Source organism: Hylobates moloch, unplaced genomic scaffold (genome assembly GCF_009828535.3).
Source record: "Hylobates moloch isolate HMO894 unplaced genomic scaffold, HMol_V3 SCAFFOLD_11, whole genome shotgun sequence".
Taxonomy (NCBI): Eukaryota; Metazoa; Chordata; class Mammalia; order Primates; family Hylobatidae; genus Hylobates; species Hylobates moloch.
In genome coordinates, this window is record NW_026652286.1 from 3353596 (window position 1) to 3374248 (window position 20653).

At 56.8% G+C, this 20653-nt stretch overlaps 2 protein-coding genes and 1 pseudogene across 5 annotated transcripts in view; 2 read left to right on the forward strand and 1 right to left on the reverse strand.

Annotated features, from left to right (window-relative positions):
* TP53I11 (tumor protein p53 inducible protein 11) overlaps positions 1-8495 on the forward strand; it is a 36774-nt gene extending 28279 nt beyond the window's left edge. Inside the window, exons 2-8 of one of the 2 annotated variants that reach the window (XM_058446507.1) lie at positions 2852-2928; positions 3677-3836; positions 4423-4481; positions 4681-4729; positions 5133-5229; positions 6369-6470; positions 7011-8495. In XM_058446507.1, the coding sequence (XP_058302490.1) occupies positions 2852-2928; positions 3677-3836; positions 4423-4481; positions 4681-4729; positions 5133-5229; positions 6369-6470; positions 7011-7144 (678 nt within the window). In that variant the 3' untranslated portion in view covers positions 7145-8495. Of the gene's footprint in view, positions 1-2851; positions 2929-3676; positions 3837-4422; positions 4482-4680; positions 4730-5132; positions 5230-6368; positions 6471-7010 lie in introns of those variants that run through there. The other variant, XM_032166192.2, reaches the window with a different exon arrangement.
* On the forward strand, positions 7901-9720 carry LOC116477221 (uncharacterized; annotated as a pseudogene).
* A 55-nt stretch (positions 9721-9775) lies between these two features.
* TSPAN18 (tetraspanin 18) overlaps positions 9776-20653 on the reverse strand; it is a 204336-nt gene continuing 193458 nt past the window's right edge. For 2 of the 3 annotated variants that reach the window (XM_058446506.1, XM_058446504.1), the window contains 2 exons: positions 15217-15300; positions 9776-11180 (listed from right to left, as the gene is read on the reverse strand). In XM_058446506.1, the coding sequence (XP_058302489.1) occupies positions 11040-11180; positions 15217-15300 (225 nt within the window). In that variant the 3' untranslated portion in view covers positions 9776-11039. Of the gene's footprint in view, positions 12906-15216; positions 15301-20653 lie in introns of all 3 variants that reach the window. The other variant, XM_032166184.2, reaches the window with a different exon arrangement.

Genomic DNA, 20653 nt, shown 5'->3' on the forward strand with positions numbered 1-20653 from the left:
TATGTGTGTGGTGTGTGTGGTGGCTTGTATGGTGTGTGTGGTGTGTGTGTGGTGTGTATATGTGTGTTGTGTATGTGTGGTGTGTGTGTGTACTGTGTGTGTGCGGTGTGTGTGTGTTGGTGGAGAGGGGTCAGCAGGTAGAGGAAAGCAATGCATCCAATGCCTGGAAGCTTCTGCCCCTCGGAGGTGGGCCATGGACACAGCCTGAGCCTGGTGGGCAGTGGCTGAGCGCCAGCTTTGTGCCCGGGGACTGAGATCTGGGGCTTTGCCCAGTGGGGCGGAGAAGTTAAGAAGTGCTAGTTAGATCCATTTCCCACTCCTCCATGGCCTCCATCCCGGCGCCACTGCCACATGGGAGGCCTGGGGAGGGTGGCAGTGTCTGTGTCTGATAATTGCCTGTCTTCACTGGGGACTTGCTGTGGGCCAGGCACTTCCCCATGGCTTCATGGAGACTACATCTTTTATTCCCACAATGTCTCTATAAGATAGGACACCTTATTTTCCCAACTACACATGGGAAGACTGAGGCAGGTAGAGGTTACGTGACTGACCTGCCCACAGGCACACCCAGGCAGTCATGGGTCTGGGATTCAAATCCAGGGAGTGACCTCAGCAGTTAAGCACTTACCCATTAGGTCTTCTGGCTTGAGCAGTGAGCTGGCTCTTTCTAAAGCACTGTCTGTCCATTATTTTGTTTCTCCTGAGACCAGCTGTAGGGGAAAAGTGAGGTTGGCTGTTTTCGTTTCACAGATGAGGACCCCGGAGCTCAGAGAGGAAAAGTAACTTGCTCTAATCAGTGGCTATAGCAGATCAGTGCCCCCTCCCCCGGCCAAGGCTGGGGGCCTGTCCCACCACCCATGTTCCTTGCCCACAGTAGACCTCACTAAATGCGGTTTCCTCAGGCAAACGTGCAGGTGTTTTGCTGAGTGCTCTGAGCTTTTCTTTTTGCCCTGGGCTCCCTAGGAGGTGGGAATGACGGCTCCATTTCACAGATGGGGAAACCGAGACTCAGAGCACAAGGCCACACAGCAGGAAGGGGTAAGGTAGGACTGAGGGAGGCAGCACATCTGGCCTGGGAGAGGGGTTAACCAGCCAGGAGGAGCTCGTAGAAGGGCTGAAATAAAGACCGACCTTACCGAGTGTTGGTGAGGATGTGGAGGAACTGGAACACTACTGCATTGCCAGGGACATGCAGTGGCATGGCTGCTCTGGGAAACAGTTTGATGCTTTCTCTGAAAGTCCAACAGGGATGTACCACACAGCTCAGCAATTCCACCCCTGGCATTTACCATAGAGAAATGAAAACTTACGGTCCCACAGAAACGCGGGTTTGTGGCAGCTCTATTCGTAATCATCAACAACTAGAAACAACCCACACGGCCTTCGGTGACTGAATGGATAAACAAGCTGTTACACGTAGCCCAGGGAATTACTGCGCTCCAGTCGAAAGGAGTGGTCTCTTGATACACACAGTCACTTGGAGGAATCTCAAAGGCATTCTGCTCAATGACAGGAGCCAGCCTCAAAAGGTTCTACGCTTTATCATTCCGCTTACGTAGCATATCTGAAAACACAAAAGCCGTAGTGTCAGAGAATAGATCAGTGGTTGCCAGGGTGGAGGAGGGAGGGGAGGGTGTGGCCAGCGCCGGGGAGTTTTTGGGGTGATGGAACTGCTCGTTGTCTTGATCTGGAGCTGGTGGCTACAAAAATCTATATGTGTGCCAAAATTCAAATAACTGCACAACTGAAGCCTGTCAATTTTGCTGTATGTATTAAAAGATAAAAGGCCATGGGGAGGCTGGAAGAGGAAGGGCGTGGGCCAGGCAACATCCTTGGCTGAGGAACAGGTGAAGGACCCGGTTCTCACCAGTGGCTTAGTGACTTTCAGGGCAGCCTTGCCTGGCCGCGGGAGGGATGTGGCTAGTTGTAGCTTCTATCTGGGTTCACCAGAAGGCAGTGGCTAGCAGCTGAGGTGATGGGACAGCGTCCTGGGCCCTCCAGGAGCCGGGTGATGAAAGGTTAGGATCTGGCTTCCCTGGCAGGGTGGGGTTGGCCTCCTGTCCTGATGGCTGGCACACACCGAAGCATTAACCCGGAGTCTCTTGTGTGCCGGGTGTGGGACTGCCCTACCGTCACAGTTACCACCCGCCGCTGTCTCCTTTCACCATGGGGCCTGTGTGTGGGGAGGAGAAAGGCGTATCCACTCCCTTTTGTGGATGAGGAACTAAAGCCAGGGGGCGTAGGAGGGTAGTTTGGCCTGGAAATGACATCACACTCACTAAAGACCGCCAATAGCAACTTTTGCAGTTTTTTTCCCAATGCGACATGGTATACTGCCTCCCTAGTTGATCCGGTCTACAGCCACATTAGTCACAGACCCCACAGTTTGAAACTGTGTCCTGATGTTTGTTCGGGTGCTTTAAGACACCAGGAGACTAAAAAATGGGAGGTGACCTGGGGACATCCCTGCACTCTGCCTCTGGCAGCCCTGGCTGGGGCTGGAGGGTGAGATTTGCCGGGGGCCACAGGGCACTGAGACAGCAGGGTCCCCTGGTGGAGGGCCCGGTGGCTTCTGACCCTGTCTGTAGATGGGGATGGCTTTTCTGCCGTGCCAGAGGGTGGGTGCAAATGGGAATGAGATTCTGGAAGTGGTCCAAGGTGGGAAGTGGCACGACCGTTATTCACCCTGGTTGGCATTGAAGCCCTGGGAGCTTGGTTTCGTCATTTGCAGCGTGGCCATCAATAGCGCCCATCTTGCAGGGCAGCTGTGATTAGAGAAGCCAGGGCCACCCCGGAGCCAGCCTCTGAGGCTTCACCTCACCCCGTTTACACTTCTGTCTCCTCTGCATAGATTTGGCTGACTGAGGACGCGACGGGCACTCAGCTTCTCTCTGCATCTCAGTCGCCCAGCACAGGGGCTGGCACGCAGTAGGTGCTCCCAACCTGGCCCAAGATGTTGCTGGCGGTGGGGGAGTGGGGGACTGGGGAGGATCATGGGCAGACCTGGGGTGCCGGGAGGGGCTGGTGGGGGGCTGAGGGCCGGGAGGGCAAGGCCTGAGCAGGGAACCTAGACCACCTCAGCGTCCCTGTCAACACCCCTGGCAGCCTTCTCTGGCTCTGCTGGGTATGAGGGCACCCCCTCCCCTTCTTCGGTCTTGGCAGGTTTGAAGGGGGGTGGCAGGGAGACGGGAGAGGGGCTCACCGGCCTGCAGGATTGAGCAGAAGTTTGGTGGGGGCCCAGACCCCAGAACTCAGAAGCCCCTGCCCCAGGCTTGGACAGACCCTCCCCTCTTCTAAGCCTCATTTGCGCCATGAATCCAGGCTCCTTTCCTCCCCATCCCCCCAGGAAGCTTGGATGTGGCCGCCTTCCAGGCCCAACTGCCCTCTCCTGGGCCCTACGCCTCCAGGGCTGGCTCTAAGGCACCATGCAGCCTGTTAGATGGGGTGTGTCGTGTCCACCTAGAGCGGACCGGCTCCCAGAGCCTCAGGGGCCCGGGAGAGCCTTTCCTCAACCCACTTGACAAGGAAGCCAGCTGTACTCCCCCTGCTGCCCTGGGCTGGTGGGGAGGCCTCAGCAGGCCTGGTGTGGGGTGTGGCCTTCCCCTAGTCAGGCCCCTTCCCCTGCGGTCTGGAAGCTGGGTAGGAACTGTGGCCTGAGCCAGGTGTCTCCCCTCAGCCCTTCCGCAGAGGCCGGGCTGGAGGAGAAGATGGCGGCCAAGCAGCCCCCGCCTCTGATGAAGAAGCACAGCCAGACGGACCTCGTGAGCCGCCTGAAGACCCGCAAGATCCTCGGCGTGGGCGGGGAGGATGACGACGGGGAGGTGCATCGCTCCAAGGTGGGGTGCAGAGCAGGGGCCTCCGGCACCCACTGGGGAGGCCAGGCTGACCCACCATTAGGGGAGAAGGTTAGCCCAGGCCCAGGTAGCCGCAGGAGTTCTAGGACTTAGCTGATTTTCCTAGAAATGCAACGGCAATGACGGGAATAACGAGATCGTTAGCATTAAGTGCCTATTACATGCCCGGTTTTCCAGCAGTTGCTTTTTAAATCTTCTTGTTGGCACTAGAAGATGCAGATACTGTAAAATCAGTAACCCATTTTATAGATGAGGAAACGAAGGCTCAGGTTAGGCAACTTGCCCAAGGCCACACCGGTAAGTGGCAGGACCAGGCTTCAAGTCTGCATTTGGCAGAGCCTTGAGCTTTCATACCTCATCATCATATTTTCAGCTTCTTTTAAACCCTAGTGTCAAGGGGAAGCAGGAGGGGGGTGGCCTCATGTGACCCTCCCCACCTGGGCGACCCTTTGGCTGAGCTGAGGTGCCCAGGGGGGTCCCTGGGTGTGCAGGGCTCTGGGAGGATGAGTGAGTGGGGGCGCTGAGAGCTGCCCTTACCCTGGTTGCCTCTGACCCCCTCTGTCCACAGATCAGCCAGGTCTTGGGCAATGAAATCAAGTTTACCGTTCGGGAGCCTTTGGGGCTCAGGTGAGCATTTACCTGACTTTTTGGGGGAGGGGAAGGCTGGGGGGGGGGCGGAATGCATAAGATCCCACCTCATTTGGCCTGGTCCCTGGATTTTATTTTGTCTCATTACCTCCCCCAAACCTGCCATCCCTGGGGATCTGGGCTGGAGAGGGGAGGGTCCCCTGGTGCAGGGCTGTGACCTTCTTTCCACGCCTCCCAGGGTCTGGCAGTTCGTCTCTGCTGTGCTCTTCTCCGGCATTGCCATCATGGTGAGCCCCCACCCCCAGCCCCTGAGATCTGGCCCTGTGTGGCTCCCTCAGCCCTTCTCTGGCTCACTGGAGGCACCTCCTCCATCCTGGACCCCGTGCAGGGGCCCATCTGTCAGGCTCTCGGGCTGCCTCTGGGAACCTGACTCCTACACTGCCACGCCTGTGCCCTCTCCAGGAGCACACTAGATCCCATGGTTTGTGGCCTGACTCCTTGTCCCAGGAACCCTGGAGTTTTCTGTCCTGGCATGGGGGCGGGTGGGGACAATTTGGTCCAGATCCTGGACTGCCCCCAAGGATGCTGCTCCTGCTCCTGGGGGGGAAGGAAAACGTCCGTGGGAAGCATCAGCTGTCACCCCCCACCCTCTCCGAAGCGGGACCTCTGAGCCCCTCTCGCTGCCCACAGGCGCTTGCCTTCCCTGACCAGCTCTATGATGCCGTCTTTGATGGAGCCCAGGTGACCAGCAAGACCCCCATCCGCCTCTACGGTGGTGCCCTCCTCAGTGAGTACTGCTGGGGCGGGCCCTGGGGGAGGCGACGGGCAGCTGGGAGACCCAGCGGGGCTGAGGAGAGCACGGGGGTCCGTGCCCGGGCACCCCTTCCTTTCTTGGGCCAGATGCTGCAGCCCACACCCCGGCCTCTGATGAAGCGCTCTGCTGGGGATGTGCTGCCATCTTGTGGCCGTTGGTGGAATACACCCAGGGGGTTGGAACTTGCCGTTGCCACCGTCTGCAAGGAGCGCTTATAAGTGTGTGCACTGCCCCTGGGCGTGTGGTACAGAGATGGAGGTGGCCCAGGCCCAGCCCTCTAGGACTTCACAGCCTAGAGGAGAGGCAGATCAATTCAGTGTCTGCAAAACTCCTCGCACCCACCCTATTTTATCCCCAGAGCCACTTCTGTTTGAACCACTTCTGTTTCCTCTCTAACCTGAGATGCACACGTTAGGATTTGGAATTACAGTTTTTAAAGCTCAGCATAGGTAATATGCCTCTGTTTCTACGAAATATTCTGTGGCTCCCTATTGCCTACAGAATAAAGGCTGAGCTCCTCTGGAGTTAGGGTTGTTGGAATAAAATAAATGCACACCCGGTGGCATGTCTGGTACCAGCAGACACTGGGCTGGCGGGGCCTGCTAGAGGCCAAGCCAGTGGTTCTTCTGCTAAAAGGTATGGTTCATCCCCCGCTCCCCCGGGGGAGTTCCTTAAAGTGAGTCTTTAACGGGCTCAGGTTTTCTGTCTGGGAGTCCATGTGAAAGAAAACCCGATCATAGGACCCGGTAACCCATTAAGTCATGAACTCCATCAACGCAGCATCCTCCTGACAGAACCGGACATGAGCAGGGGCCAGGAGCTCAGTCCTCCCCCTTTATAAAGAGATCGAGTCTCAATGCAGGGAAGTGACTTGCCCAGTGTCACACGGGGCCTTGGAATGACAGGAGCAGGCTGAAGCAGCAGCACTGAGTCTGGAGGGGACAGGACCGGGGACAGACAGCTTTGATTTGAGAAGTGTGAATAGGGGCGGAGGCATGGAGTCCAGGAACCCAGCTGTCTTGCAGCGGTGGCCAGAAGAAGCAGGAGCAGGCCTCCTGCCCTGCTGGGAGTCAGCTGTCCCACCCCAACCCCCTCTTCGTCCCTCGCCCCAGGTATCTCCCTGATCATGTGGAACGCTCTCTACACGGCTGAGAAGGTCATCATTCGATGGACCCTGCTCACCGAAGCCTGCTATTTCGGGGTCCAGTTCTTGGGTGAGTCCTGAGGTGGGCAGTGAGGGAGGCTGATGGGCAGCTTCGCCCCTGACCTGCCTGCTCTAGCCACCTGGGTGTGTGGGAAGTGATGAAAACCTGTCTGTGGGAGGCTAGGGAGGGGATAGAGGGATAAGGACTCACCTGGCTGTATTTACCTGTGCCTGCACACCTGTGCACACACACCTAGCACACATGCCTGTAGCTTCCCAAATCCACACACTTGTATCTATGGCCTTGCACACACATGTACCTGCAGCCCCCCACACCCACTGCCCACTGTACCCAGCACCTGTGTAATAACGCGCATTCAATTTTGCCCATCTGCTGTGCCCCAGTTCCTGTCACATGGGATACATCAGAGCAGAAACATCTGTGGGGTTGGCAGGGGCAGGGGGGCAGGTCCTGTGCTTCCCACCTGGGAGGATCCTGGGCTCAGAGTGAAGTCAGGGAGACGGCCACACCAGCGCTCCGGGCTGGGGGGCAGCGCCAGGACACATCCCCTCCTCTGACCCTGTGGCCTTGCTGGCCTCTCTCCCACAGTGGTCACTGCCACGCTAGCTGAGACGGGCCTCATGTCCCTGGGGATCCTGCTGCTCCTGGTCAGCCGCCTCCTTTTTGTCGTCATCAGCATTTACTACTATTACCAAGTCGGCCGGAGACCCAAGAAGGCCTAGTTGCCTGCTGGGCCTGGGGCCCTGCCCATACCTGGGCCAGAGTGGCGCTGGGGCCTCGGCTTCCCTTTGACTCCTGGAAGGCAGGAGGGTCCCCTGCCCTGCCCCAGTCCTGCCCCAGGGAGGCAGGGGGTGGGGGGCTTTCCTTTCCTCCTGGGCACTCCATGTGCTGTGATCTCCCGGGCTTTCAGGCTTGACATGCTGGTTTGGGGAGAGACAGGGCCTCTGCTGCCCTATTCTTCACCCTCACAGTGATACCTCCTTTCCTTAGGTCTCTTGGCCTCCAGACCCCCTCAGCAGACACTGACTAAAGTCAAGCTGGAGTCATGAGGGTAGTGAGCTAAGTCGAGGGTCCAGCCTCTTCTGCCAGGAAGCCCTTCTTGCTTTTGAGAGAGGCTGTGACCACCCCCCATCCTTCTCCCTACACTCCCCGCCAACCTAGTGCCCAAGCAGCTAAACTTGGCTTCCTTCTAATCCTGGAAAACCCTATATCCCTCCTCCTCAATCTGGCCCTCTCCACATGCACACCCTGAACACACACACAGACACACAACACACACACACACACACCCACCCCTGAACACACACACAGACACACATACACCCATGATGTGAGCAAGCACACACACAACACACACACACACACACACATACACACACACACACACACACACACGTGCACCTTCACAGCCCAGCTGAGCGCACACAGGCAGGGTGCGCTGTCTGAGATGGCACCTCCCTTTCAGCCGTTCTTCAAGAATGGGCCACACACAGCTAGAAGTCCTGTCCCAGCTAGAAGTCCTGTCCCAGCTAGAAGTCCTGTCCCTACTCTCCTGGCCTGACAAGACGAGCTCTCCGGGGACCTTGCTCGAGGGCACTCTGCCTCTACCCCAGGACACTGGAATGCCCTGGGAGCCCCCTCCCTGTAACCAGCCTGAGTTCAGAGGCAGCCAGCAGCTGCACCCACAGGCCCTACAGACAAAGGGACACACAGCCCCCAGTGGAGACCACTGTAAGTGGTGGGGCTGGGAGAGGAGGAACAGAAGGAAGGCCATAGTGCTCCCTTGCCCCTTGGCATGTCCCCCAAGGCCTGTTGGCCACTGGGCTCAGCCTGTCCCCCACTCCTCCCTGCTTCCCGGTGAGCTGCCCCCCACACCTGCAGCCCGGTCTGCCTCCAGAGTCTGGCTGAGTGGGACTGGGTGGCCCTCAAACTCAGCACGGGAAATAAATAGAAACATTTCAGCGGGCCACCTCCCCTCATCTCCCCCGCCCTGTCCAGCGCCCTGGCAAAGGCTGACAACTGGCTGTCTTGGGGCTGAACAGCTCCTGCCCTGCCTCTGAGGGCCCACCAGCCTGTGCTGCATACCCACTGCCCAGCTTCTCCCTGCGGGCCCACCAGCCTGTGCTGTATACCCCCCGTTAGTCCCTGATCCCAACCCTCTCCCTCCTGCCAGCACACCGACACACACACCGGAAGTGGCGAGCCCAAGCCCTGGGGACAGGTGTAGGGAGAAAAGCAGCCCCAGGCCTCAGACTCGCTTCCCATCCTGGCATAGAGTGGGGGATGGCTGGAGGGTGTCTATAGGTACAGCCCGCTCTGGCTGCTGCCAGGTGGGCCCCTGCGAGGGGTCCTCACCCCTGTCCACCCTGTGCCTGGCTGTCCCTGCACCCAGATACAGCAACATGGCCTGTACCCAGCAGAGTGGTGGCACCACCATGGTTACAGTGGATGCCCCGAGACTCTGCTTGGTAAGCGTGGCAGAGCAGAATGGGAGGCTGGACCCTGAGGAAGGGCCCCTCTCCGGGCATCTGTCTCTTGCCACCTAAGCCCGTGCCTCTCTCTAAAGAGCTGCCTCCCTGCTGCCGGGCCCTGGCCTGGCCACGAGCTGCTACTGCCTCCCACAGGCGGGGCCGCCAACGGGCAGTGCCCTCAGGCCGAAGCCTCAATCCCCCATCCTAGCCAGGCCTAGTCCTCGAATAGCGATGGTTGGTTTGTCCTCCCATAACTGCAGGTGGATTCCACCTGGGGAACGAGGCTGCGTGTCGGGCGTCTGCTGGCCCTGAGACATCCAGTCTTCCACACTCAACTGTGGGATGGGAGGGTGGCGCGGCCTTACCCCATGGGGCTGTCCAGGCTCTGGCACAGAGCTGTGCTCACAAAATACTGGGTGGCTTGGTTAGACCTAATTGTAGTGGAGCCTGCGGGTGAGGGTGAGGGAGGGGGCTGCAGGTCAGGTAAGACCTGGAAGACAGATGTACAGCCTGGAGGGCAGGGGGACTCTTAAGGCAAGATTTACAGTTGGGAAGGAGGCAGTGGCAGAGGGGCGAGGGACAGAGGGGCCCTTAAGTCCAGTGAGGAAAGTTCGGTGTGGGCCCGCTCTCCGCTCCGTTTGGGGTGACCTGGAGCACCTCTTCTCCCAGCTCCCTCCAGCCATCAGCAGCCTCTTGTCAAGCTTCTGCCTCGCCCCAGTCTATCCCCAACCCCAAATCAAGACCACCTTTCTTCACGGTCACTATTTATTCTTTGTTCCTTTTTCTTTTTGTAAGAAACATTCACAAAAACCAGTGCAAAACCATCAGTGTGGGCGTCCTGTTGTTTTATATTACAAAACTTCCTCTGGATATATCATATAAAAGGGGGTCTCACCGGAGAGAAACGTGATAAATTAGCTCTGCAATCTACGGCAAGGAACATAGACAGTTTTTAAAATAATAGACTTTCATGGGGGAAGGAGGAGGGGGCCTCTGGGAGACGGGAGTGCTGGGGCCTCGGCTGGTTTGGGAAATCCTGTCTGGGCCCCTTAAGCATGGATAGAGACATAGACAAGGGAGGCTGCGGACAGGCCTGAGCACCAAGGCTAGAAATTAACAGGGACCCTGGAGAGGGGCCCTCACCCCCAGCCCATAAAAAGATATTCCCTTTCTCTAAGAGGCAGTAGCTTCAGAGCAGGAAAGTGGCTTTCAATACAGGCAGGGTTTGTGATGAGCGGTATAGTCTTCTTGTTCCTTGCCCTGTTAGTGGGGTCTGAGGAAGTCTCTGTTACGAGCTGTTGTATTTCGGGGTGAAAAGAAACAAAGAGGTATCCCTGCCCACCCCTCCTCCCCAACCCCCAGCCACCACCAGAACCTGCTGTGGGTCGTATCTGGACCAAGCCAGCTAAACCCTGTTTCTCCCTGTGCTCTGGAGGGAGGCTCAAGCCTGATTTGGGCTGAGCTTTCTTTGCCTTGCCTCCAAGGAATGGCCTCAGGCAGTCTTGGAAATAGCTACCAGCCTGGGCGAATGCCAACAGGAGCAGAAACTGCCTGTCTTCCCTTTCCAGCCTAAGAGGGTGGCCAGTGGCTGGCTGGGGGGCTGAATCAGGGCTGATTGAGGGTTCCTTGGCACATTTGTAGAAAGCTGCTGAGGGGCAGTCTTGTATCCGCCCTTGAACCCACCTTAGCCAGATTTCCCTTCGTGACCAGCCCTTTCTCCTGGGTCCTCCCTCTGACTTGTATGGGCCCCAGAAGCCTGGGATGCCCCTGGATTAGAGCCATAAAGCTGTGCAATTTGCCTCAGTCCTGCCCAGCGTGGGTTTTTTTGTTTTTGTGTGTCATCCTCAGACCAGCCATTTGCTTCTTCCAAAAAGCTGGGGCTAAGCGTGTGGGTGGTTCAAGAGGGGCAGCCCCCAGGCCGGGCTGCGGTACCAGTGGCAGGCCCCCCCTGGGTCTCAGGAGCTTAGCTTCTACGGAGCTCAGGTGTCATTTATGGGGTTGCCAGAGCAAGCTGTTAAAGGGAGAATTTGGTAAGACTGAGCTCAGAGACCTGGTGGGAGGGCCAAGACTGGCAGGCACAGCAGGAGGAGATTAGAGGAGGGTCCACCTGAATCTTTGCAGCAAGCACAGAGCTTCTGGCTGCATCTCAGAAGGGGGCGGATGCACAGGTCAGGGAACACTGGGCTCTAGGCTGTGGCTCTGAGTGTCCCTGGTGACTGGAAAGCCTGAGGGGAGGCTGGAAGCTGATACAGGGTGCCGGTGGCTTGTGAGACAGAATGAGCTCTTCCTGAAGAGGGACAGAGGGGAGCGAAGAGAGCAGACATCACCCTGCTCCTTCCATCCCTGCCCGTGGCAGACATCACTAATCAAACTTACGGTGCCTGGCAGACGTCACTCATCAGGATTGCACCGCCATCTCTCACTGAGCCCAGACCAAACCCTAGATCCCCAGCACAGCCTCCAGCAGCCACCCCTGATCTATCAGGGTAGGAGCATCTTGCAATCCAGTTGCCAACACTCGTCTAGAGTTTGAGAACTGAATACTTGTGGGTGTGCCTCTGTGAGTCTCCCTGCCCAAGCCTGGAGGGAATACTAAGAAATGTGCGGACAGTGAAGAGACAGGAAACCTTGTTGCAGCAGAAATGGCCTCGATGCCTTCGGGATTCTTTAGCCTGGAGAGAAGAGGGCTCAGGGGAGTCAATGTGTGACCTTAACGCTCCAGGAAGGAGAGCGGGCAAGTGGGATGCCGTGGACGGAGCCACAGAAAAACAGAAACCTCTTCTGTATATTAAGCTGATGCTGAAGTCAGAGCAGTCCAAAGGCGGGAGGCTGCCTTGGGAGGTAGTGAGCTCTCCGTCCCTGGAGGTATGCAAGAAGAGGGTGGCGAAGTCTTGGCAGGGAGCTTGAAGAAGATCCAAGCCTCAGGTCTGGGTGCGGAGAGGGAGACCCAGATGATCTTGGGGATTTCTTCCACTCTTGGAGCCGGGGAGTTGGGGAAGGACAGGGAAGGGGGTGGCATGTGGGGAGAGGCGGGCAGTGTGGACAAGGGAACGTGATGTGCGCCCCTGTGTGTTCCTGGGGACTCAGAGAGGTGTAGGGAGGTAGGAGGGAGGGCGCAGTGGGAAGTCATGGAATGGTGTTTTCTTAGCTGTAGAGCAGGGAGGAGGCAGTTCCTGCCTGGCTTGCCCTCTCTTGTCTGGGGGAACCGGGATGCTGAGGCCAGGGGTGCATGTGGGTAGCAGAGCTGACAGAGTCCTGGATGCAGTGACAGCAGCCTGGAGACAACTCAGCTTCTTTTCAGAACTGTCACGCCTGTGCTGTGTGTCTGTGGATGGGTCACTGTCCTCTCTGGGCCTTTGAGATTATTTGGTCCAACAGATGGGGAAAGCAAGGATCCTACCAGCTGGGCCATTCTCGGATGCCGTGTTAGCAGCTCACTCTTGGCCCCGGCCTGAAGGGGGAACAGTCCACCCTCCAGTGGACCAGGGATTGCGCTGTGGGTTCTGAGTCCTCCAAGACGTGGCAGCTGAATCTCCGTGCGGCCCCTGGGCTTTGATGACTTCTCTGAGATTTGCTTTTGCCTCCTTGTTGCCTAAATCCTCACTTTCTTGGCATCAGGTCCTGGTGCAGTGAGGAGAGAGGGTCCAGGGTCTGGCTGGACCAAGGAGGGTGCTGGGCCTGGTGTTCCTTTGGTCTCTAGAGCAGCCTGCATCCTGGGCCAGGCGCTGGGGTCTCTGGAGAGCCCACGGCACCTGCCCTGAGTCCAGGCGAGGATACATCAGTCCATATTTTTGTCTTCATTTTGTTAAAAAAATAGCTCTATTCCCCTGGCCCTTCTCCTGGCCATCTCTGATGGCCTCATCTTCTCCCCTGGGGCCAAGAGGACAGCGGGGAGGGGCAGGGGAGGACATTAGGTGCTGCGCAGTGGTGGGTGGGGCGAGTCTCAGGCTTCAGGCCACACCCTCTACTGGATGCCCCGGAAGAGGCACATGGCAAAGATCATGGCGAAAAGCTGCAAAAAAAGAACAAAAGCAGGAACTGGCTTATCAGGCTGGGCCCTTTGTGGGCTGCCCGGCCCCCTCCAGGGGAAGGGGGTCATCTGCCTCCGGGGCCGAGTGAATGCCTGTCACCCTGGGGCCAGCCCTTCTCACCAGCCCCTACCTGGCTTCCTTTATGTGGTGGAGTCATGGATCAGGAAGACTTTAGAAACCGAGTCTTGGGTTCAAATCCAGCCCCCTGACATACCAGTGGTGTCCTTAGGCAAAGCACTTCCCTACACTGGGCCTGAGTATGTACCCAGAGCTTGCCATGTGCCAGGCACAGTTTTTTTTCTTTTTTGAGACAGAGTCTCGCTCTGTCGCCCGGGCTGGAGTGCAGTGGCACGATCTCAGCTCACTGCAACCTCTGCCTCCCGGGTTCAAGCAATTCTCCTGCCTCAGCCTCCGGAGTAGCTGGGACTACAGGCGTGTGTCATCACGCCCAGCTGATTTTTATATTTTTAGTAGAGACAGGGTTTCACCGTGTTGGCCAGGATGGTCTCGATCTCTTGACCTCGTAATCTGCCTGCCTCGGCCTCCCAAAGTGCTGGGATTACAGGCGTGAGCCACAGCGCCCAGCCAAGGAACAGTTTTAAGTGCTTTCTTGGGAGGTATGTAAGCTTCCTGAGGTCACACAGCCACCAGCAGGGGAGCTTGGGTTTGAGTCCCAGGCATTGTGACCCCAGAGCCCATGCTTCCAACCCCTGCAGGCTCCCCTCCAGCTCACAGGAAGGTGGTGAGATTTAAGTGTAATGCAATTACCTGATGACGTAATGTGCCTCTTACCGAGAAAAGGCTCAGTAAAAGGTTACCAGGACTGCTATGAATAGGCAGGCAGCTGCAGCCTTTCCCGGAGTTATGCGCTCCATCCCCGAACACCTGTCTGAGGGCCTGGGGTGGTGGGGCAGGGAGACCCTAGCTCAGGGACTCTGACCAGATTTGCTGATGTTCCCACGGCCAGAGCTCATTGCAAGTAGCCGAGGAAACAGTCCCCAGACCACAGGTCATGGCCAAATCACCAGGAGGCTCACTGGGGTGGGGAGGGGCTACCGGGACGGGGCCATGTAAAGGTCTCCATCTTGAGCAGGATTCTGCCTCCCATGGGGCTGGCCGGCCGGCCAGGCTCGTGAGCTGGGCTGGGAGTGAGGCAGCAGATCAAGTATACGAATGCTGCTTCCTGAGCCCCAGCGGCATGCCGTCCCCGTCATCTGTAATCCCTCTGTGCCCTGGAAGCAGGGTGATCAGCCCATTTTGCAGATGAAGAAACTGTGACTCAGACATCCTGCGTCTGGAGAGAGGCAGAGCTGGGAGCCGGACTCTAGGGCCCATGCTCTTCCTTCATGGGACACGTCCCTGAGATGTCCCCGGGCTTGCTGCAGACTTATCTTGTTCATTGTTGCCTGCCATGAGGGGACTTGTTCACCTACGACAGTGCTGGCGAAGAGTAGGGCTCAATGTGTGCTTGTTGAATACATGAATGAATAATAAATGACCCCTCCCTCTCCGCCATCCGCAGTAGCCTCCACAAAACTGCACTCGGTGGCGCTGCAGGCACAGTGGGGAACCAGGCAAGGCGAAGTTCATGGTGCCAGGTGCCCAGGCTGCTGGAGGGGGAAGCTGAGGATCGGGCTGCCTGACTTCCCAGGAGTGCCCCTTCCTGGGTTTGGTCAGGTGTGGGCAACGCTCTGTCCAGCCCCCCAGGAGCAGCAGGTCGGAGATCCCAGGGGACAGAGACGGGAGGCGGCCGCTCCTCCCTTTGGCTGAGGCGCCACCTAGTGGTGGTTGCAAACGGCCTGCAGGAGCTTACCTTTCAAGGGGACTCTGGGGCCCTCAGATAAAGGAGGCTAAGGCCACCTTTGCGGATGAATAAGGCCCCGTAGGCCCTGAACACCCCACAGAGAAAAGGCCTGATCTCAAACCACGGGCTGCAGCCTGTCCTTCAAGGCAGCCGTGCCGATACCTCTGCAAGCGTGAAATCTCTCTGGACCATGGAGCTGGGGCGGAGGTGGGGATGGGGATGGGGGAGTGGGAGGGAGTGGGGATGCCACTCAGGGCCTGCCCTTCCCCGCTTCTGGGACACTGGCTCCCATGTTTCATCTCCAGAGTTCAAGAATGACTCTCAGGCAACAGAGACACAGCCGGGCTTACCAACCCATAGCACCCACAGTGGGGGCCCCTTGGGTCCCAGGTGAAGCAAATGAAGAGGGAAGCAGGCTGGGGGGATCTCCCTAGGCTGCACGTGAGGCTTCATCCTGGGAAGCTGCAGAAATGGGGGCCTTTGCTTACCTCGATGGCCAGTACCCCGATGGCAAGGGCTCCGGCCAAGTAGACGTAGGTTTCGAAGGTGTTGAGGATCACCGTGTAACAGCCCTGGGAGGGAGGGATGAGAGGTGAAGCTATGGCCAGGGGCGAGAGTCCTGGAGTCAGAGTCCAGCATGTGGACTAGGGTTCATGGCAGGTGTCCCCAGAGCTCTCACCCTATCACACGGCTGCTGAGACAGGACAGTGGGGAGGGGGTGCAGGGCAGGAGACCCAGAAACAGCGACTTGGCAGCATTGCACCAAAGATCCTCTCTGCCACCCAGCCCTTAAGGTGGGACAGAGAACTGACAGCGTGCAGGCCATGTCTACTGTTGCTACTACAGTGATTGGAATATTGGGAAATTTCCCATAAATATCTGGACTTCCTGCTGCTCTGGAGAAATCAGAAGAACCAGCAAGGGGAGCTATTCCTTTTCACATCAGCACCATCAGCAGCTGCTGCCTTCGGATGCAACAGGTGGTCCCTGGGGATCCACAGCACCCCACCCCCCTCCCCCGCACAATTCCCTATTGTTTCACACCCACCCGCTCTACTGTTCCTCGTGACCTGCCTGGCTGCAGAAGGTGTTTTGGTTTTCAGCCACCTCCCCAAGGAAACACAGCCCAGCCTTCAAATCTCTGCTCGCATGCCACCTCCTTTGGGCAGCTTTCCCTGGACTTAATTCCCATGATCTTACCGCTTTCTTAAGCGATCCTAGAGATATATAAACTGGGACAGAGACAGAGATCGAGATCAAGATCGAGATAGATAGAGATAGGAAAAAGCAAGCCAGTGCCAAGCCAGGCACTGCCAGTCCATGGCTGCTGCCCCCTCTGACCCTGAGCACCTTACACCTCTGTCATTTTCATGTTCATAACTCTCCCCTCCCCCATGCTGACCACAGAGACTGATGCACGGTACTTGCTTTGAATGACACATATTTTCAAAGTGGGAGAACCTTCCTTCCTTTATAGGAGCCTGCATATTCTTTGGGCCCAGGCTGAGAACCTGCAAGGGAACAAATCCCCAGATGGGAGTGCAGAGATCATGCCCAGCCCTTTCTGGGTGACGGTTGCTATTTCTGGGCTCTGTTGAGACCGGGGATTCTTGGGTGCTGACATGCTCACTTCTCTTGTCCATCATGCAGAAGCCCAGCCCCTTTGGCCAAAAGTAGGACTGAGGCTGCACCCAGGCAGGTGGACAGCAGGGCATGATCTGGGACTAGTGGCCAGGTGGTGTCCTAGTACCTGCCTGGAGGCTGACCAGGAGCTGGGCAGGGAAGGCCCCCAGAAGCCCTCCCTGGAGCCCCATGGAGCAAACAGGATATACCCAGATAGAAATACACCCCACCAGCACAACGATCTGGGTCCGTGATACTCTCGGGACTGAGCGTGCACGGGAAGTGGTTGGCAATGCAGACACCAAGGCCTCGCCCCATAACACTGAATCAGTGGGTCTGGCATGGAGCCCAGGTATCAGCATTTTAGGACGATGCCCAAGGTAATTTCTAGTGACCAGGCTGTGGCCAGGCTTTGAAAGACCTCAAGCCCAGCGATGACAAGGAGAAAAGGTCTTAACTGAACCTTCAGGCCTTGTCTCTGCTGTGGCACTGGGAGCCCAGTTAAGGGCTGTGTGACTGTGACAGAGCCCTAAGGGCAACCCAGGGGTTCCTATCCCAGGCCAGGCCAGGACATCAGTGTGGCTGGGGGTCCCTTCAGGGCTGGCCCTCCATTCAGTGAGGCCCAGGGTCCATCCTGGATCTGCCAGCAGACCCATGTTGGAGCCCCAAATCCTTTGTTAAGCGATTTTTTTTAAAATTATACTTTAAGTTCTAGGGTACATGGGCACAACGTGCAGGTTTGTTACATATGTATACATGTGCCATGTTGGTGTGCTGCACCCAGTAACTCATCATTTACATTAGGTATATCTCCTAATGCTATCCTTTCCCCCTCCCATGCTAAGCGATTTTGAAGCATTAAAACCCGAAAATGCAGAACTATAACAGCAAAAAAACCAACCTGCTCTGCAGGCAAGGAAAGAGAGATGAGTTGCATCGTTTTGGGATCAGCCCTGGTAGGGGGTGCCTCGGCCCTCCCATCATCCCCTCAGTGTTCCACATGCCCGCCAGCCACATGTGCATAATCCCACCGCCTGCAGCCCCAACACACACACTGGGTTTGTGAAGCTCTTCAAGGGGTTTCCTGGACATGGAACAGCAATGGCCCAGGAGAGTGGTATCTGGCGATGGTCCCTGGGGCCTGGCTGCCTGGGGTCCCAGCCAGCGCTGTCACTGGCTTGCTGTGCGACCTTGGGCTATTTACTTCCTCTCTGTATGCCTCAATTGCCCCATCTATACAATGGGGCCATGTAGATTACCTCATGGGATTGCTGCGAGGATAAAATGAGCTACTGCAGGTAAGGCACTAGGAAGAGTGTTGGCAGGTGGCAAGCTCTCAATCTCAGTGCCTGTTAGGATCACTAAGGATTACCATCCGTCTCTCTGTGCCGCTCTCTCAGCATATCCTGAGTGGTGGAAAGTGTCTGAGCATAGAGTTGGGTGTCATTGCAATACAATCACACACACACACACACACACACACACACACCCAGAAGGGGACAGGAGAAGCAGCACATCTCTTCCAGAGCATGAAATTGACTTTGACATGCCTTACCCGGGGAAACTGGCAAGAAGCCGGGGACCTTGTCCAGCAGAGGGAAGCTGAGCCCTGCTGTGTGGCACCTGGGCCTTAACAGCTCATCTTCCCCTATCAGGCTTTGGCACCAAAGACCCTTCAGGCCCCTGGACTCAACCAAGCAGTCCAGGTTGGCCAGTGGAAGCTTCCCAGGAACAGAGACACCCTTGGGGAGGTTGGGGCATGGACGGGATGCCACCACCCACGCTGAGTGGGAGTCTGCTCTCTTGATAACTTTGCTAGGGCCTCGTGGGCTCTTTCTCACTTGATCTCATTACAGCTCCTCAGGGAGGAGAGGTCTCACCTGCATTTTACCCACAAGAAAAGGGAGGGAGGAGCAGTGGCTAACTTGCTTAAGGTCACACACAAGGAAGGGAAGCCAGGATTTACACCGAGGAGGATTCCAAATTCCCGGTCTTTCGTCTGTTCTTAAGGGAAAGGGAGCTGGCATGAGTGGCTGGGTTCTCCCTCCTGTGGGCCAGGCCCTGGCTGTAGCCCAGAGCTTACATCTACACACCTGGAGATTGCTTCACTGCCACCCACCATCTCCACCCCGTGATGGTTTCCCCTGTCACCACCCGGTGAGACACATGGCGGGGAGCCTCTCCCCAGCCTGCCACCACAGACTATGAGTCCTCTAACCATGTGGGCTGTTGGAGTGCCATCCTCCCTCTCTGCTGGGTGGGCACATCCGCAGCCCCCTGCTGCCACCCACAGTCACCTCCCACCTAATCTGATGAGGGGCAGCCAGGCCCGGTTGTCACCACAATGGTCACCCACACGCAATGCTTCCCACACGTACATCTCCAGCACCGACCCCTCCAGCTCCACCCCATACACCCAGCTGCCCACTGGACAGTCCTCTGCTCAGCTGTTCCAAAGGCTTCTTTTTTTCTTTTTTTTTTTTTGAGATGGAGTCTCACTCTGTTGCCCAGGCTGAAGCACAGTGACATGATCTCAGCTCACCGCAACCTCCGCCTCCCAGGTTCAAGTGATTCTCCTGCCTCAGCCTCCCAAGTAGCTGGGATTATAGGCACATGCCACCACGCCAGGCTAATTTTTGCATTTTTAGTAGAGATGGCGTTTCTCCATGTTGGCTGGGCTAGTCTCGAACTCCTGACCTCAGGTGATCCGCCCGCCTCGGCCTCCCAAAGTGTTGGGATTACAGGTGTGAGCCATCACGCCTGGCCTCCAAAGGTTTCTGAGACTCAACATGCCCCAGACTGAATGCGAGATCGTCCCCAAACCAGAAGCCAGTCACTCAGCACCTCCTCCTGCCCCTCCTCCAATGAGGACCCATCACGGAGGCTGGTAGATTTTGCCTCCTGAGCATTTCTCAGATCCACACACCTCTCTGTCTTTACCGCCATCACCCTGGTCTCACTTGCTGTCCTTTCTCACTGGCACCAGCATAAAAGCCCCCTGTCTACCCAGATCCACCACCAATGTGGACCAGGGGGCCACAGAGCAACTAGGATGTCCCTGTGGCCACGCCATGCATCCCTGCACACCTCACCCCCACCCCAACCCCCACAGCGAGCTCAACTCTTCCCACATCCTTGCCATGGGCCTGCCAGCAAAGTCAGAAATGTATCCTGGGGCCGGGCACGGTGGTTCACACCTGTAATCCCAGCACTTTGGGAGGCCAAGGGGGTGGATCATTTGAGGTCAGGAGTTGAGACCAGCCTGGACAACATGGTGAAACCCCGGTCTCTACCAAAAAATACAAAAATTAGCTGGGTATGGTGGCACGTGCCTGTAGTCCCAGCTACTTGAGAGGTTGAGGTGGGAGAAACACTTGAACCCTGGAGGTGGAGCTTGCAGTGAGCCAGGATTGTGCCACTGCACTCCAGCCTGAGCGACAGAACGAGACTCAGTCTCAAAAAAAAAAAAAAAAAAAAGCATCCTGTGCTTTAAGCAAAGGGGGCTTTGGAGAAAAAGACAAATAGAGACAGTTCCACAGCAGCAGGTTTTTAACGGGAAGAAATGCCCAGGAGCGACGTGAATGTCTCAGAAAAGAAACCCCAGGAGCCAGTCTCAGACCCTCAGGAACAACAGGGTCACTGGAAAGAATGAACGTGGCTGTGCAGGGGCCTCTCTTATGAACTCCGATTTTGAAGACATGCCCAGGAGAGGGAAGGAGACAACCTAACGGAGGATGAGTCCAGAAATGGGAAGCACATCTGGTGCGGGGAATGGGGCCCACGGGAAGCCTCTTGAAAACTTACAAGAAGCATTAAAAGGCTCTAAGTTTGGCTGTTGGCAACGGGCATCTCAAACAACAGCTCCTTCAACAAGTTAGAAATTCACTGGTGTTTCACATAAACCCCCCGCTATGGTGGCCGCTGTATGCCGTGGAACTGTCCGTTGCCCAGGCTCCTTCTCTCTGGATGCTCTGCCATCCTAGGGGCCACCTCCCTCTGCCAAGTCCCAGCCAGGGAAAAAAGGAGGGGTGGGCACAGCACTTTCTCTTAAGGATGTGACTCAAGTTGCACAAATCACCTCTGCTCACCTCCCGTTAGCCAGAACTCGGTTACGTGGTCTAGCTGCAAGGCAGGCTGGGAAGTGCACCTCTAGCTGGTGGTCATGGGGCGTGATAACCATTCTCTTCCCAAGAGAGTTGGGGTGAATGGATCGTGGGGGGGCAGCCAGCAGCCTCTGCCAACGTATGGAATCTGAGGTCCAGAGAGGGTGTCTTGGTGAAGGCAACGCAGCAGTTAACAGCC